This window comes from Lycorma delicatula, chromosome 12, assembly GCF_047948215.1.
Source record: "Lycorma delicatula isolate Av1 chromosome 12, ASM4794821v1, whole genome shotgun sequence".
Lineage (NCBI taxonomy): Eukaryota > Metazoa > Arthropoda > Insecta > Hemiptera > Fulgoridae > Lycorma > Lycorma delicatula.
The window spans coordinates 4,693,934-4,713,275 of record NC_134466.1 but is presented as its reverse complement, the minus strand read 5'-3'; the positions used below and the strand labels follow the sequence as shown (position 1 = coordinate 4,713,275).

At 36.2% G+C, this 19,342-nt stretch overlaps 1 protein-coding gene across 3 annotated transcripts in view; it reads left to right on the top strand.

Moving 5' to 3' along the window:
• The window catches only part of Ac78C (adenylyl cyclase 78C), a 686,763-nt gene that overhangs the window by 536,722 nt on the left and 130,699 nt on the right, over nucleotides 1–19,342 (top strand). For all 3 annotated transcript variants that reach the window (XR_012758616.1, XM_075380750.1, XM_075380751.1), the window contains exon 6: nucleotides 6,514–6,684. Coding sequence is in view for 2 of the 3 variants with exons in the window: in XM_075380750.1 (XP_075236865.1) it covers nucleotides 6,514–6,684 (171 nt within the window). In the remaining variant the exon portion in view is untranslated. The remainder of the gene's footprint in view (nucleotides 1–6,513; nucleotides 6,685–19,342) is intronic.

The window sequence follows — 19,342 nt, the reverse complement described above, 5'->3', positions numbered from 1 at the left end:
TAATCTTTTGTCTTTTACCTAACTACTGTTCGTTATGTTTTCAATATTCCAGATGTCGAGAGATATCTGATGAGGGTATTTCAGGTTTCCAGGCTCGTAAGCAACCGCCCTTGCTTTCGTTACTTGTAACTGAGGTGTAGTCTTGTATAGACCCGGTCGTACGTGTGGTTAATTGAAACCCAACTAGCAAAGAACTCCGGTATCCACGATCTAGAATTCAAATCCTAATAAAAATGTTTATTAGAATTTGAATCTGAAAACTCTCGAATTCGAAATAGACTGAACACGAGGTTTTTCACTAGACCGACCGGCGGGTCAGAAACTACTAAATATTCAGTTCTGAAACTTATTTTTCATTTTTTAGGTAGATTTCATATAAAACCATTAAATTTTCCCCTTTATTTGGGTCCAAAGAATTACAATCTGGCTCAGTTTTATTGAAGGCGCAGAAATTTTTCCTCAGCCGAATCGTTACCTTTTTTTCAATGAGTCGGAGGAACACGACCGAAATGTCGGAATCGCTAACAGGTTCCGCAAGATGTTATTAATGGAATGCAAAGTTGGCAGGAGTCTATTACTCCCTACTTTATCGCAGAACCTGGACAGAGTCCCTTGCTGCTGGATCAGTCTAATCGGGCTTGTTTTTTAAAAGGTTATTTTTAATCTCGGATCTAATTTTTTTCAATTTTTGTATATTATTATTATATTGAATTTAAGACGGATTTAATTGCATTCCAATTCCGTTGTTGAACCAGCGTTATCGAACCCATTTCATGGGCCGACCGCGGAAGGCTAGGCTTATGAAACCTGTCCTCCCGACGTAATTCCCCTTCAGACCGTCCACTGAAGTCCTTTCGGTGCTAACTCTTTAATAGGCTGGCAGGAATACGCCACAACGGGGCACTAACTATAAGGAGGGAGCAATGCGTCCCCTTTTCCGGAGGAGTCGCAATTGCTGGGTTATTTTGTCTTATTGTAAGTTTTGAAATAGGAGAGGTTGTGTAGAAGCTCTTCATCCGCTTCTGGTATGGCTGCCCTTCAGGACGCATCTCTGCTGGGCTCTGTTCCGGACTCCAGTCCGTGATGTTGAGGCGAGTGGTTGGTCTTCCTTCTTCTTCATCTTCTCCCTCATCTTCTCCCGAAGACCTCTTCGTTCTTCTTTGGCCTGCACTTTCTAAGAATTATGGTAGTAACCGAAGTTACATACCATTAACCTTGTAATTCCCGAAGCCCCGAAGGGCTGAACGGGGGAAAGTGCAGGTTTCTTCGTTCTTCTGTGCTGTCAGTGGCTGCTGGGCAGGTGGCTGCTGGGCTTGCGACTGCTGGGCTGATGGCTGCTGGGCTCGTTCCCTCTTTCTTCTTTCTTGAAAGGAAAGGAAGGTAATAGGGAACTTACAAATGGTGGTACCTATTCGCGATCGCGGTTTTGGGGCGGCGATTTTTGTGGAAAGAAGTAAACAGTAATTATTCACTCCACGTAATTATTAACCTTCAGACACACGTGTGCCTGAGAAGGGGTTGGGGGGACCGCGTGGCCGCAGTGAAGAAACCTTTGTTTTTGTGGTGGCTGATGGTATCTGCAACAAAAGAAGCAGAACACACACACGGAAAAAAAAAAAAAAAAATTTAATTATTACTTTCTTTCGACTGGCAGGATGAGACGGCACGTCGAGTCGTTCCACATCCACGCTTCTCCCGTTTCTGAAACAAGAGAAACAGAACAAAACACACGCGAGAAAAAAAAAAAATGTAAGCACGGACAACGACCGCTCCGCAGAGGGCTATTCGTCACCCCCCCCCCCCCGCAAAACAAATTCACAACTTGTCTTATCTGTCAGACCTGCTTCTCTTTTCGATGTCCTTGGTCTGCAGGATTTGCGTCACGAGTCGTGTTACCATGGCAAAATTCTGCTCGCTCGTTAGCATAACAGGAACTACGCTCTCCACGCTCTTTAGATCCAATGTAACCGTACACTCCCGACGCCTGTTCTCCCGTTTGGTAAACTGAAGTACAACGTGTTCCGGTTTGTCCAGTTCACCGCAATAGTGCAAAATGGAGGCCCTCTTTCTTCCATAGAGGTAGACCGGAAAACCCCCGTGGCCGGTCAGGATACCTTGTCTGTGTTTATATTAACTTTCTTTTTTATTTTCACCGGTAGAAAATGTCCTGAAAGTTTTTTTTACATTCTTCTTGAATTACTTTGTGTAATATACCGTATAGCTATATAATTAAACTTGAAAAATAAAATACAAAAATAAGTCTTTTTTTCGCTTTATCAAAATCCACGCAAAAAAAGTCGTAGATTTAATTTTTGTTATATTTAATAAAATTGAAATCAAAAAATTATAATTTTGCAGATTCTGCAAGATTCGAGGTAACAAAACATTCTTTGTGAATTACCCTATCTATAAGGTTCTTTATTTTGTCTCTGCTGTTATGTATTATTATATATATTTTTTGGGACCCTTTTGCTAAGATCTTACATTTAATAACTGTAGTTGCAGGAGTTCGAAATTTTTTTTATCTCACATTTTGCCGGATAGCATCCGCCATATTGACCATTATATGACGTCACATATCCTGTATTACCGGCAGTATAAAAATGAATCTAACCGTACCTCATTTGTTAAAATCGGTCCTGCCGTTTGAAGTTTAAAATGAAACTAATGGCAAGGCTTCTTTTCATATGCTAAAATAGCTGTTAATTCCCGCTTTTTGATAAACAAAAAAGGAAGAAAAATAAATAACTTTTTACTCGTAATTTAAAGTTAGATCGAGCTAAGATGTTTAAAAGGACTTTTTATCCGTAACAGATATGAGTTTAATTATTGTGTTTTTTTGACGTGTTGATTGGTTTTTTGAAGTTTTTCTTGGTATAAGGTACGGTAAATGTTTTCTACATAAACTCTTTTCTTTAACTTCCTTGTGTAACTTGCTTCCGTACTACTCATACTTCGTAATTTTGCAATGTAATTAGTTTTTTTTTTTTTTTATATTTTACTGTAATTTTTTCTTTACGTTTATACTTTATTACATTTATTTTAATTTTTACATAGTTTTAAAACAAATCATTTTCTCATCAATAAATATCCTTTCTTAATAACAAATAATACATTTTCTTTTGTTATTATTATTTTTTTAAGAATAATTATTCGATCGACTAGTTTCATTCATTCAGTTCAGTGCATTTCTTTTTATTTGAATTTATTCTACCGATTACACTCCTAACAAGTTTTTTTTAAATAAACTTTCCTGATCCGATTCTTAATCTTTCAAAAAAAGAAAATCAAACGAACCTTATATTTTACTTTTCATAAGAATTTAACATAAATAAATATATATATATATATATATATATATATATATATATACAGGGTGATTTTTTAGTCCTGTTAACAATTGTTAATGTCTGGTAATTTTTTTTCTAAGAAAGGGAAATTTTGTTTTGTGACATCAAGTTGGTAACTCTACTCAACATAGCAGATTTCTCAAAAACTACTGCAGATACGGTTCGAAGACCTATTTCATTCGATTTTCCAAGTCGAAAACTATAAGATATCATAAATTATGTATTTTACTTTTGTTTTTTTTTTTGTCTTCAGCCATTTGACTGGTTTGATGCCTCTCTCCAAGATTCCCTATCTAGTGCTAGTCGTTTCATTTCAGTATACCCTCTACATCCTACTCCCTAACAATTTGTTTTACATATTCCAAACGTTGCCTGCCTACACAATATTTTCCTTCTTCCTGTCCTTCCAATATTAAAGCGACTATTCCAGAATGCCTTAGTATGTGGCCTATAACTCTATCTCTTCTTTTAACTATATTTTTCCAAACGCTTCTTTCTTCATCTATTTGCAGGAATACCTCTTCGTTTGTCACTTTATCCACCCGTCTGATTTTTAACATTCTCCTATAGCACCGCATTTTAAAAGCTTCTAATCTTTTCATCCATATAAAGCGACACTCCAAACATACACTTTCAAAAATCTTTTCCTGACTTTAAATTTAAATTAATATTTTAAGTATTTTACTTAACGTCCTAAAACTTTCAGTACGACCTGCTTTCGCCGTGGTTGCTAAAATCCGAGCGAAATCTTTCACTAGCCGTAACTTACAAACGAAGCATTTTAGAAGATATATTTATACGATGAACTTTTTCCATTATTTGACGAGTAGAACAGGTTATGAAAGTCCGGGAATAACTTCGTGTCGCACTCTAATATAACTGTTGGACATTTCTGTATTTAATTTTTCAGATTAAAACCACATGAAACACGGATGGTTTCGTGTGGTTTACGTCTACCAAAGGTTTTCGAAAGGAGACTTCCCCGACTGCTGGAAGGAGGCCAGAGTGGTATTCCTACCTAAAGGCACCTCTTCGGAGGAAGATATAACCTATAGACCCCTGAGCCTCCTTAACATGATGGGGAAGCTAGTAGAAAAGATGCTGGCTCGCCGCATCATCAAAGAACTAGAAGAGGGAGCCGGAATCAGTCCTAACCAGTACGGGTTTATGCGGGGGCGATCCACCGTGCAGGCTATCTGCCGAATTTCGGGGTGGGCCGACGAGGTGAAGAGAGGCGCTTGGCGAACCAGGAGAATTCCACTGATGCTATCACTAGACATAAAAAACGCGTTCGGGGCTATCGGTTGGGGTCATATTAATGACGCAATTGCGGCTAGGGACCTCAGCCCGTACCTGCGTAGGCAAATTGAATGTTACTTGTCCAACAGAGGATGTCTGGTGGAAGCACATGAAGAAACAGTACATTTTCAAATGCACGGTGGAGTTCCGCAGGGCTCTGTTTTGGGGCCGTTGTTGTGGCTGGTGATTATAGATGAACTCCTTCAGAAGGAGTTTCCTGTCGGCGTTCAGGTGCTGGCTTATGCAGATGACCTTGCAGTCCTCGTAGAGGGAAGGACGGTCTTGGAGGTGCGGGAGGGGGTGTATGCGGCCATCGACACTATACAGGAGTGGTTGAGGTCCAGGGGTCTGCAACTGTCTACGGAAAAATGCCGGTGTATTGCCTTTACGGGTAGAAGAGTGCTAGAACCGTTCGATATTTCCATCGACGGTCATGCTATAGAAGAAGCGAATAACATCAAGTATTTAGGAGTTATCCTCCAGAAAAACGGTAGATACACCGAGCACATAGTCGATGTATGCAACAAGGCAGAAAGGATGATAAAAAGTCTAAACATCATTATGTCATCGCAGAATGTCCCTCGGGCCTCAAAGCGCCGTTTACTGGCGACCACCGTCGTGTCTTCGCTTATGTATGCCGTTCCGGCCTGGTGGCGCTCTATCGCCATCAGGCGCAACAAAGAGAGACTGGCGAGGACGCACAGGTGTGTGCTCCTAGGTGTTGTGTCCGCATACAGGACAGTGTCCTATGCCGCCCTGTGCGTGTTATCGGGTACACCTCCTACTGACCTAATCGCAAAAAAGAGGGTGGAGAGGGCACAAGGCAAGCCAGAACAAGAGGTCAGGGATGCCGTTTATAATATCTGGCAGGAAAGATGGTCGCAGGAAGCTGTGGGTCGATGGACGAGAACCCTCATCCCCGACATCAAGCCGTGGTTGTCGAGAAGATTTGGTGAGGTTGATCATCACCTATCGCAGTTTTTTACAGGACACGGTTCCTTCAATAACTACCTGCACAAAATAGGCAAGAGAGAAGAACCGATTTGCAACTACTGCAACGAGATAGATGATGCTGAGCACACCTTTTTTGAGTGCAATAGGTGGGACACACTTAGACATAGTAAGGCACTCACAGGTATAACTCCAGAGACAACAATAGACTACATGCTAAGAAGCGAGTCAAACCGGAATAATTTTGCTAGTTTTGTTAGACAAGTTGTTCTTCAGAAATACTCCGATGAGAGAAGAAAAGGTGTTGGCTAGAATAGGACCAGGTGGACAGCCTTGCTGGTGAGGTCCAGCATGCTGCGGTGTGTTGGCACTGATGAGCCACCAAGGACTCCACGGGTAACAGTCAGGCAAGAGCACACAGAATACTGAAGGGACCCGGTACCGAGTCGCGGCGAACTGGGTCTGGCGTGGTGTATTAGTATTGCCCTTTTGGGTCCCCAAGGGGCCAATATTGATAAAGAACTCTCAAAAAGAGCTAACCGGTAGGCCGACCTGCCTTGCCGGTAGGTGGGGAGGCTTATTTGAGTTTAAAGACACTCCCCTGGGCGGCGTAATACCAACAAGTCGGTCCGGCCCAGGGGAGCTGAGAGAAAAAAAAAAAAAAAAAAAAAAAAAGGTTTTCGTGCGGCTTCATTTTATCTTGAAGTAGAAATCAAGGCGAAATTTTTGACAAGCTATCTTTACAAAGCGAAACGTTTTCGGAACTATATTTATAAGAATTTTTATATTTATTTTAATTTACGGTATACATTGTGAAATTCTTTCCATTTTATTCACAAGCCACTGTGTATAATTTATTATTACGTGTTAATCCGAGTAAAAAAATTATTTATTTGTTCTTTTTTTTTTACAGATTTATTATTAACAGATGAGAAAAATCCGACCGAGCCTCTTGTATTAGTATGGACTACGTCGATGTTGGGTGCTAACCTCGGTGTCATATTATTGGGATGGTGGAGGTGTTTCGCAAATAATTATTTACACTGGGCTGCTTTGTTCACATGGTTACTATTAAATATCCAAGGTATGTCTATCTAAAAAATGGATTTTAAATATAATATATGATGGTATAAATCAAGTATTTAAAATTTAAATGCATTTAGGTATTTAAATTTAAATATAAATACGATAAATAACATCTGATTGTAAAATGATTTTTACAATAAATAATAATTCAATAGTAACGATAAAAAAAATCAGAAGTTATTAGTACGTACTTTTAAAAATGCGTATATATAAATTAATAGGTGTAAAAGGAAGTCCACATAGATTTTCTATTTATATATGGAGACAATGTACAGCCCTGTCGCTTCTCTTTTTTAATATTTGCTTCTTTTTTGTTTCCACAGAAAATTATTCCCATTTCATTCTGATAAACACCGTAAAGAATTCTTCGCGTTTTCAGTAGCCGATACCTATCCGATTCAATAAATGGAAAACGTTATGATTTACATTATGGAATGCTTTTATCCAGGTCTACAAACGGTACGAAAAGTATTTTACCTTTCTTCAGTTGTTTCTCTACTGCTTATCGTAGCGCTAAAATTGTTTCCCTTGTTCGTATCCCCTTTTTACATCGAAATTTGTTTTCTCTTAACTGCCCTTCTTTTTTCTTTTTTTTATACTCTTTGGATCGTTTTAGTTATTATCTTTGATGCACGACATACTAGGCTCGACGTTCTATAATGCTCGCATGTTTGGGTATTTGTTTCTTTGATACTGTATAATCCGTTTCGTAAACTCACGGATTAATTCACCAGTTTTATAAATGTTACAGACCGACTTATATAATTATTTTTTCCTCTTCAAGAGTTCTGCTGGTATGTTGTCCGTTCTTGGTACTTTTCCGTCCCTTAATTCGTGCCTTTGCGAAATTTTCTTCCGTTATCGATTACCCCCCGATTCTTCTACTTCCGATTTCTCTTCTGTTCCGCTGTTCTCTTCTGTTTTCTGTTTCTCTTCTGGATTTCACCTCTATCCAAATATTCCTTACGTCGTTCTTTAATTTTTTCTTCATCGTATATGATATTCCTTTTTTACCCGTTATACTCGTAGTTTTCACCTTCATTACACCGAAGCATATTTTAATGTCTCCGTAGGCTTTACCTATCTGTTCCGCTTTTATATACTTGTTTATATCTTCACGATTCTTTTCTACGAATTTTTCTTTATCCTGTCTCGCTTTTCTATTTATCGTATTCCTTAATTCCTTGTACTTTTCTCTTCCTTCCTCATCTACCGCATTTTTGTACTTTCTTCTCGCTTATCCATTCCTTCCTCTTTTTGTATGTTTTTCTCCCGATTAATTTTTCTGTTGAATTCAGAATAACCTTTTTTTATTGCATTCCATTTCTGTTCAACATTCAGTTGTTCTCTTATTTCTATGGCTTTTCTCCATTTCTTCCAGGTACATATCATGAAATGCTTCATTTTTTCTTCACGTTCCAGTGATTCCTTTCCACTCTTACACGTAAATTTTTGAATTGTAACAGGAAACACATTATGACTAAATTATTGTCGTTATTCTGCTGTTTTTTTATTTGATTTCTGTATCTTTCCTGGACTATATTATAATCTATTTGTACTTTCTTTATGCCCGTATGAGCTTTCCATGTATATCTCCACCTTGGATGGTGCTTAATTAATATTTTAAATTATTAAGTTGATTTTGTGCAAAATTCTACGAATCTGTCTCCTCTCTCGTTCCTCGAACCGAGTCTATAATTTCCTACAAGGCCATAATTTCTTACAATATTCTCCCCCCCCCCCCCCCCATCGTTCTCCAACATTAGAATTCCAATCTCCCAAGAGGATCAAATTCTGTTTCCCCTCCGATATTCTCTATTAAATTACTTAACTCTTCATACTTTCTCTACTTTCTCTTCAACGCTTTCTCTACTTCTTCATCTTCGTCTTTGGTTGTTGGCATGTATACCTTCTTTTTCCTGTTTAGCCTCTGGTAACTACCGTTTAGATAATACTTCAGAGGATGATATGTATGAGTGTAAATGAAGTGTAGTCTTGTACATTCTCAGTTCGACCGTTCCTGAGATGTGTGGTTAATTGAAACCCAACCGCCAAAGAACACCGGTATCCACGATCTAGTATTCAAATCCGTGTAAAAATAACTGGCTTTACTAGGACTTGAACGCTGTAACTCTCGACTTCCAAATCAGCTGATTTGGGAAGACGCGTTATCCACTAGACCAACCCGGTGGGTTTGGCATGTATACCTGCACTGTCACGGTGTCCTTTGGTTTAACGGTAATTCTGACTAGAATAATTTGCTCGTTGTATTGCACGTACCTCTTTACATTAGTTCCTAATTTTTTGTTTAGAATTCTGCCTACTCCTCCATATCCTGATCTGTTTCCCCTGTGTATTATCCTATACTCTCCACTCCAAAATTCTCCACGATTAGGTCATCTCATCTCTGCAACTCCCAATATATCAATTCTTAATCTTTACGTTTTCAATTTTAAATTCTCCAATTTCCCTGCCAATTTTCACATTCCAAGTTTCTATTCTTTTCTGATGTTTGTACTTTCTGGAAGCAGAAGCCTCTCTAGTCGTCTTCTTCCGGTTATTCCATCGTTGGACTATTTTACCTCCGGACAAATTAATTAAAGAAGTCTCCATCATGAGTTACCGGTAAGGATATCCAATGGTATCTTTAACGGGGTGGTTTCCCGTCGCCTTCTCCATCCAATGTCGTGACCACCTAGGTGGTTTCTCCGCCTTTAGGAGTAGTTTCTTACCCGAAAAGCAAGACGGTGCCTTTACTTCTATTCGCTCATCCGTTTTCCAAAAAAAAACCTTGGCACTAGGTAGAGCGGAACTTATTATATCGGGAGTTATTCGGTGGCCAGAGCCTTGTCGGTAACAACAGGATAAACCGCGAAACAAGCCTTACTTGCAGGCTATTTGAGTCTATATAACGGAGGTCATAATCTCCATTGTAACCTTAATTAGCCGAAATCTTGAGATATTGAGGTTAACGTTGTTCTACAGCCTCATCCCCTTGATCTTTTAAGTTATTAAGTAATTTAATAGTATGCCCCCACACATAGAAGTAATCTGACCAAGTTTCTGGTCAAAATCGGTCGAGTAGTTCTGGAGATATAAGGTGACATCGAACACACCACATATGTACATACGAACATTACATCCGGAAAATTTCCATCCGTTTTTTAGGTTTCCTTAGGTGTTTATCCTTGGGTTTCAGACGATATATTGCAGCTGATGGATGAACGTAGAAAATATAAGAATGCTAGTGATGAAGAAAGTAAAAGGAACTATCGGCAATTAAGAAATGCTATAAAGAGGAAGTGCAAACTGGTGAAAGAAGAGTGGATTAAAGAAAAGTGTTCAGAAGTGGAAACAGAAATGAACATTGGTAAAATAGACGGAGCATACAGGAAAGTTAAGGAAAATTTTGGGGTACATAAATTAAAATGTAATAATGTGTTAAACAAAGATGGTACACCAATATATAATACGAAAGGTAAAGTCGATAGATGGGTGGAATATATTGAAGAGTTATACGGAGGAAATGAATTAGAAAATGATGTTATAGAGGAAGAAGAGGAAGTTGAGGAGGATGAAATGGGAGAAACAATACTGAGATCTGAATTTAAGAGAGCATTAAAAGATTTAAATGGCAGAAAGGCTCCTGGAATAGACGGAATACCTGTAGAATTACTGCGCAGTGCAGGTGAGGAAGCGATTGATAGATTATACAAACTGGTGTGTAATATTTATGAAAATGGGGAATTTCCATCAGACTTCAAAAAAAGTGTTATAGTTATGATACCAAAGAAAGCAGGGGCAGATAAATGTGAAGAATACAGAACAATTAGTTTAACTAGTCACGCATCAAAAATCTTAACTAGAATTTTATACAGAAGAATTGAGAGGAGAGTGGAAGAAGTGTTAGGAGAAGACCGATTTGGTTTCAGGAAAAGTATAGGGACAAGGGAAGCAATTTTAGGCCTCAGATTAATAGTAGAAGGAAGATTAAAGAAAAACAAACCAACATACTTGGCGTTTATAGACCTAGAAAAGGCTTTCGATAACGTAGACTGGAATAAAATGTTCAGCATTTTAAAAAAATTAGGGTTCAAATACAGAGATAGAAGAACAATTGCTAACATGTACAGGAACCAAACAGCAACAATAACAATTGAAGAACATAAGAAAGAAGCCCTAATAAAAAAGGGAGTCCGACAAGGATGTTCCCTATCGCCGTTACTTTTTAATCTTTACATGGAACTAGCAGTTAATGATGTTAAAGAACAATTTAGATTCGGAGTAACAGTACAAGGTGAAAAGATAAAGATGCTACGATTTGCTGATGATATAGTAATTCTAGCCGAGAGTAAAAAGGATTTAGAAGAAACAATGAACGGCATAGATGAAGTCCTACGCAAAAACTATCGCGTGAAAATAAACAAGAACAAAACAAAAGTAATGAAATGTAGTAGAAATAACAAAGATGGACCACTGAATGTGAAAATTGGAGGAGAAAAGATTTTGGAGGTAGAAGAATTTTGTTATTTGGGAAGTAAAATTACTAAAGATGGACGAAGCAGGAGCGATATAAAATGCCGAATAGCACAAGCTAAACGAGCCTTCAGTAAGAAATATAATTTGTTTACATCAAAAATGAATTTAAATGTCAGGAAAAGATTTTTGAAAGTGTATGTTTGGAGTGTCGCTTTATATGGAAGTGAAACTTGGACGATCGGAGTATCTGAGAAGAAAAGATTAGAAGCTTTTGAAATGCGGTGCTATAGGAGAATGTTAAAAATCAGACGGGTGGATAAAGTGACAAATGAAGAGGTATTGCGGCAAATAGATGAAGAAAGTAGCATTTGGAAAAATATAGTTAAAAGAAGAGACAGACTTATAGGCCACATACTAAGGCATCCTGGAATAGTCGCTTTAATATTGGAAGGACAGGTAGAAGGGAAAAATTGTGTAGGCAGGCCACGTTTGGAGTATGTAAAACAAATTGTTGGGGATGTAGGATGTAGAGGGTATACTGAAATGAAACGACTAGCACTAGATAGGGAATCTTGGAGAGCTGCATCAAACCAGTCAAATGACTGAAGACAAAAAAAAAAAAAAAAAAAGGTGTTTATAACCGAATAGAATAAAATGTTCATTTTTTTTAGTTTTAATTTGATCAGAATTATAGGCTCTGTTTGCCACCTGTTTTTTTTTTTGTTTATGTATATTTTTTATTTTAATATTCGTAATCCTTTTTTTCTAGCATATCATGGCTTCTACTGTCTTACTGTATTTAAAATAGAAATAATATTATTATTATTATTATTATATAATAATTAGTTATATTAGCGTAAATATAATTAATTAACGTTGAAAATGCAACAAATGATTTGTGGTAAAATAAAGGGAGACCTTATAAAATAGAATATCGAAGTGAAATAAAGGAAGGAACACTTTGATATGAAAAGCAAGAAGATGTAATACCAAGAGTTTTCCTTCCTTCTCTTCCTTCTCCTATCGCATCAATTTGATTATTCTCCGAGTTGAAAATTATTGCATTCATTAAAAATTGATTTTAAAATATATATTCTAATAATAATGAACATTCGTCTTAAAATAATTTTACTTAGTAATAATTTTGGAATTAATTTCTAAATTCTTTTGAAGATTATAATTCCTTTAAAAGCTTCCTAATCTTATTATAAATGTCGTTAACAAAATTAATTAATTTAATTATGTATAAAACGAATAAAAGAATTTTTCTTTTTTTTTTTAAAAATTAATGAAATTTTTCAAGTTATAAAAGATTTTACGTTAAAAAGAAATCTCCTGGGGACGATTTAATCAGATCTTATTTTCCTTTACTTTAGTTGGATCTACGGCTCTTGATTAATCTTCCGGTCTCCCAAACTCCTTGTTTTTATAAGATTAGGTATGTAATCCTACCATTAGTCCTTTACCTGAAGGATTAACGGGGTTTATTTTGTAAGTTATTTCGTTCACTTAACAGAAAATTCCTCGTGTTAAAATACCGTGAACTTTTCTGCTATATAAAAATATTACCGAAGGATTTATATAAGTAGAATTTACTGGAAAACCGTACCGATTACATTTATACGTAAAATCAGGTGAAAGTTCTACGGTTCGATTCCTTGTAAATAAAGGCAGTTGCTTGTACGTGAATTTGAATGTTAGTCTGTGGATATCGGTGTTCTTTGACGGTCGGGTTTCAATTAACGTCTCAGGAGTGGTCTTCCTGAGTCTATTCAAGACTACACATTTACCGGTAGATTTACATTTACACGCCAGACTGCGCACAGATGTCTTGGCATCTCTGCAGAGTACTCTTGACATCATATCACTGCTGTTACTCTGTAACCTGGTATACGTAAATAAATAAATATATCTCGTATAAAAAGCCGAACATTTGTCAATTTGCCTGCTTATTTGTTTGTTCTCGCATCACGCGAGAACCGATCTTACGATTATTTTCAAATTTGCATGATATATTTTTGATATCCGAAGGAAGGTTTTAAGCCGTAGATAGAAATCTGTTGGGGGTGAAATTGTGAATTAAAGATATTCGTTAAAGAAAAAAATTAAATCTTTTTACTCTGTCTTATTTCCGTCACCATGGCGACAGAAATATATCGTTAAGTTCTCCTCGTCAAAGGTGTGTATACTTAAATTACCGTAAATACTACTGTTCTGTCTTTTGTAATTTAGTTCCTTTTTCGGGTTTCTTCCAGAATATTTTAATTGTTATCGATCGGTATTATTCTTACGACCATAAGCATAACGAACATTGGGATTGATCCAGGCGGTGAAGGCCTCTGGTAAAATGGGAATGACAAACGAATTGAACTCTGCACGGATTTAAGAACAAGTCGGGCGAGTGAAACGAGGTCCTATCCTTAATTTAGACCGTCAGGGATATCCATCCTTTGAACAACCGGACCACAGGAAGGAGCCCCGACTAGCTAGTACAGTCCCATATAAAACGCAACCCAACCTTATATTGGTAGGTATTGAAATAATAAAAAGGCATGTGTAAATTTAAATGTAATTTTTATTATTACCATCCATTACCTTACATTTAGAGTAAATATTGGAAGTGGCCGCCATCTTCTTGAATACAAGCTTCAATTCCTTTTACAGCGTTTCTTGCAACTTTTTTTGTTTTAATACAGCTTGTTCAAGTGTTCGTGGTTTGTCGCTGTAGGCTTTTTCTTTGAGGTAACCACGTAGAAAAAAATCCGCCGCAGTCAAATCTGGAGATCTTGGTGGCTACAAGCCTCGACCGATAACACGATTACCGAAGAATTCCTCGACGAAATCAGAAGTTGAACCTGCGTAGTTTGCGATGTCGCACCGTCATGTTGTAGCCAGCAGTGTCTGTCTTCCTCTTCCAAGAGTGCGATGAACCGAAATAAAATATCCTAATATCGTTCTGCATTAACGGTGTACTCGAAAAAAATAGGACCGATTATTTTCTTCCGCGATATCGCGCACCACACGCCCAACGTCTGCGGGTGTAATTGTTTTTCGTGATAAAAGTGGGGATTTTCAGCGTTCCAAATTCTACTGTTTTGACGGTTTACGTAGCCATCCGAATGAAACCGTGCTTCATCTGTGAAAAATAACGAATCCGTAACATAAATTCCCTCGCGCAGAAATCGACGGAACCGTTGGCAATATTGTAGCCGTTTTTCTTTGTTGGGCTCATGAAGTCGATGAACCGTTTGAATGCGATAAGGTCGTAATTGTAATCGTTTGGCGCCCGATGAACGTTTGATGTAGACAAATTAATTTCAGCAGACAAACGTCTGATCGATTTATTTGGCGAGTTGAGTAATCGGTCTTTGATTTCAGCGACCGTATCTGTATTCAACACCGACGCAGATCTTTTGTGTTCCTTGTTGTTAACAGAACCGGTCTCTCTAAATTTTGCGACTGACCTTAATACTGATGTTTTGTTAGGAGCCGGTTTATCCGGGTACTTATGGCGAAACAAATCTTGCTCTGCAACCGCTGATTTCGTACTGAAGTACGACTCGACAATGAAAGCACGTTCATCTAACGAAAACACCATCTTGTCTCTAGCGATACACTGAACGTTATGATTGCATTGCTGTTACTGTCGGTAGTGTTCTACAGATGTTGGACGAGTCCATTTCAGAAACGAGTAGGGGAGTAAGCTTGACTTTTGAAATTTCATGGATGAGTGATTGATGGGTTGCGTTTTATATGGGACACCCTGTATATACATATATATATATATGTTACCGTGAAAGACCGTAATATTTGTTTATTTGAACCTTCTCTGGTATAGGTCGAAAAACACAGATAAGCTCTGGTGGGGATGGAAACGATAACTAGAAATTTTAAAAAATCACTCGATATCAATCTCTAAGGGAAATAAATGGATTACAAGAACCCTCGTAGAAATAGGAAGTTTAAATTTAAGCCATACATAACTAACGGTCGCTTCGCTCGCTAACCTCGTCTAATTAATGTTAAATATATTGTTCTCCAATATTGGAAACGATTAATCAAATTAACCGCATTCAGGGTGCACAGATGGTGAATGTTGAATAAAAATATTATTATAAAGAAATTGAACAAAGGGCAGACCATCTGACCATTTATTTGTGTCGTTATCCATTCAGTTAACATATTTTGGATATCCTGATCGGCCCTTTCAATTTATGAAATGCTGAAAATTTGATAAAATTTTTTTTATAAATGCGGTGAATGTATTAATCGCTTCCAATGTTGAAGAATAACATACCAGTATATAATTTGTATATTTAACGTTAATTGGACGATTTTTACGAAAGAAGCGAGCGTAGGTTACGTCTGTTTCATTTTAAAGTTCCTTTTATTAACAGGATTTCTCGAAATACCTTAGATATTGGTATCGGCTGGTTTTTTTTCTTTTTTTTAGTTATTGTTTCAAGCCCCCCAGAGCGTATCTCTGTTTAGAGACGTAAACCGGCGAAGATCCGATAAGAAAAAATGTCGGTCTTTTATCGACGTATTTGGTATGTGTCCACATTCACCGGAGAATACTGAAATTCTCTTATTTCGGTATTTCACAGTAACGTACGTACATATATTTGATTTTTTTTCATTCGTTAATAAATCTTGGTGAATACAAATAAAACTTTTTAAAAATTGTATATAAATGGAAAAACAGAATTTCCTGTATCTTATTTTTTTTAGATAATCGACTTTAGATAACTTATTAGAGAACAATACTACTATTGTGACGTCAGAGCGATGTATCCGAACGATTCAAGAAATTTGGTTTGTAAAATTTTTTCCAATATAAAATGATTATTGTATCAGTTTAAAATTATCATAAAACTTTCTTTGCCTATCCTACTGCAATGGTCTATGGTAACAAAAAGTATGTTTTAATTAAAATAAAAAATTTTTAATTTAAATTCATATTGCAAGTTACCCATACATTTTTTTTTTTTTTTTTTAATTTTATGGCCACGTTGGATCACTTAAATCAATTTATGTCAATCTTAATTCTGATTTTCTTTGTTGGCTTGGTCTTCTGTATTTACCAATATTTATTTAATTACCGGTTTGATCTTTCTTAGATCGTCCGAAAGACTTATATTTCGGATTGTTTTGTCTGCAGAAAAATATCTTGTTTTTATAATTTCGTTCATTTTTGGTTTATCATTTTCGTTTGCAAATTTAAGCGATTCTCATTTTTTTCTGTCTGTTCTTCCAGGTCGAATTTTCTTTTAGTCTGTTATCTATAATATCGTCCAAATATTTAAATTTCTGTATTAATTTAATCTCATTGTTATTAAATGTTTATCTTAGTTTTTTTTTAACTTTTAAGACCATAATGGATCACTTTAGTTCTTTTTTTGGCAAGTTCTTTCTTTTCTTGCTGATTTGTTGTTTTTCAGCTTTTCTTTTTTGCCACTAATTTCTAGGAGTTTCAGATCTTCTTGCTTTTTCTTTTTCAGAGCACACCCGGCTTATTGTTTTCTTGGGTTTTCATAGGAATCATGTTTCTTTATTTTTTAATTTCTCATAGTTTCCGGTTTTCGTTTTTAGATTTTCACGGGTTACGTCCAATTCCTCCATGTCTTTCTGTACTTCGTATAACCGGTTCGGTCTGCTTTTCTTGTTCCAGAAAAGTTCGATTATCCATCTGATAAGTCTGGTCTCTTCCGTTCTGAAAATACGTTCTAGAAAGGAAATTCTCTTCTTCTAAATTTATTAGTTATCGGGATGATCGTTTTGTAAATCTGTTCGTTTGAAATAATTCTCCAATGCCCGTCTTTTTTAATGTTTTTTCCCGACGCATCGTCGTAGAATCTGTCTTTCAAGCATTTTGAATACGGAAGAATAAGTTTGATGTCAACATTTAACAATGGAAACATTAGCGAGTTTGAAGTTCTGCAGCGTCTTGGAATCAGTGCGATTATTAATACCGAAATTACTATTTAGTGATTATTAATACCGAATTACTAAAGATGGACGAGAGTAAAAAGGATTTAGAAGAAACAATGAACGGCATAGATGAAGTCCTACGCAAGAACTATCGCGTGAAAATAAACATGAACAAAACAAAAGTAATGAAATGTAGTAGAAATAACAAAGATGGACCGCTGAATGTGAAAATAGGAGGAGAAAAGATTATGGAGGTAGAAGAATTTTGTTATTTGGGAAGTAAAATTACTAAAGATGGACGAAGCAGGAGCGATATAAAATGCCGAATAGCACAAGCTAAACGAGCCTTCAGTAAGAAATATAATTTGTTTACATCAAAAATTAATTTAAATGTCCGGAAAAGATTTTTGAAAGTGTATGTTTGGAGTGTCGCTTTATATGGAAGTGAAACTTGGACGATCGGAGTATCTGAGAAGAAAAGATTAGAAGCTTTTGAAATGCGGTGCTATAGGAGAATGTTAAAAATCAGATGGGTGGATAAAGTGACAAATGAAGAGGTATTGCGAAAAATAGATGAAGAAAGAAGCATTTGGAAAAATATAGTTAAAAGCAGAGACAGACTTATAGGCCACATACTAAGGCATCCTGGAATAGTCGCTTTAATTTTGGAAGGACAGGTAGAAGGGAAAAATTGTGTAGGCAGGCCACGTTTGGAGTATGTAAAACAAATTGTTGGGGATGTAGGATGTAGAGGGTATACTGAAATGAAACGACTAGCACTAGATAGGGAATCTTGGAGAGCTGCATCAAACCAGTCAAATGACTGAAGACAAAAAAAAAAGATGGACGAAGCAGGAGCGATAGAAAATGCCGAATAGCACAAGCGAAACGAGCTTTCAGTCAGAAATATAATTTGTTTACATCAAAAATTAATTTAAATGTCAGAAAAAGATTTTTGAAAGTATACGTTAGGAGCGTCGCTTTATATGGAAGTGAAACTCGGACGATCGGAGTATTTGAGAAGAAAAGATTAGAAGATTTTGAAATGCGGTGCTATAGGAGAATGTTAAAAATCAGACGGGTGGATAAAGCGACAAATGAAGAGGTATTGCGGCAAATCGATGAAGAAAGAAGCATTTGGAAAAATATAGTTAAAAGAAGGGACAGACTTATAGGCCACATATTAAGGCAATAGTCGCTTTAATATTGGAAGGACAAATAGAAGGAAAAAATTGTGCGATCAGGCAACGTTTGGAATATGTAAAACAAATTGTTAGGAATCTAGGATGTAGGGGGTATACCGAAATGAAACGACTAGCACTACATAGGGAATTTTGGAGAGCTGCATCAAACCGGTTAAATGACTGAAGACAAAAAAAAAAATACCGAAAATTTTAAAAAAGATTGACCAAGGCGAAAAAGAAACGGTTCAATAAATGCAGAAAAAAGATAAGATAGACAAGCAGAAATAAAAAGCTAAAACTAGAAGATACATTCAACACTGGTGACCCAATTTTAAAACGGGTAACTTAAAGAAACGTGATTATGTAATTTTTAAATCCAGTCTTCCAAAAATCATATTTTTCTATATTTATGACCCGCATTATCTTAGAAACCACTGAAGAAAACGACTTGAATTTTTTTTTTGTCTTTATTCTATATGTATATATCTTTCTATAGAATTATGAAATTATGTGAACAATTAGAAAAAAAATAACAATTCCTAAAAAATTGGAAAATATTTATTATTATTAATTTATATTTCATTAGGGAAGCGGTTTATGTATCTAATCTATTAAGAATACCAAATTTTAAGCATATAGCATTAATAATTCTTGAGATAACGGCTCTTCAATACAGATAAAATTAACATAGTAAAGGATAGGCGGTAAGAATTACCCGTAGAGAGTTGTGGGACGTTCAATTTTTCAGGTGAAAAAGAGTATAAAACCGTAAAATTTATTTCTTATTTATATTCTAACGACTTCAATTTTCCCTTACGACAGAAAGTGAAATATTTGGCAAGTTTTAGCTGGAAAACGAAGGGTAAATTATTTTTATTTTTTTCGTAACACTGTATAATGGAGTATGAAAATATTCTTCTTGCGTTCTTTACTGTTATACCAAACAAAGAATAAAAAGAAATAATAATAATAATAAATTAAATAAAGATCGATAATATGCAAATAAATATCGGGTGTTTGTTATAGAACGTATTTTCTTAGTTATTCAAGTATAGTCTCTTG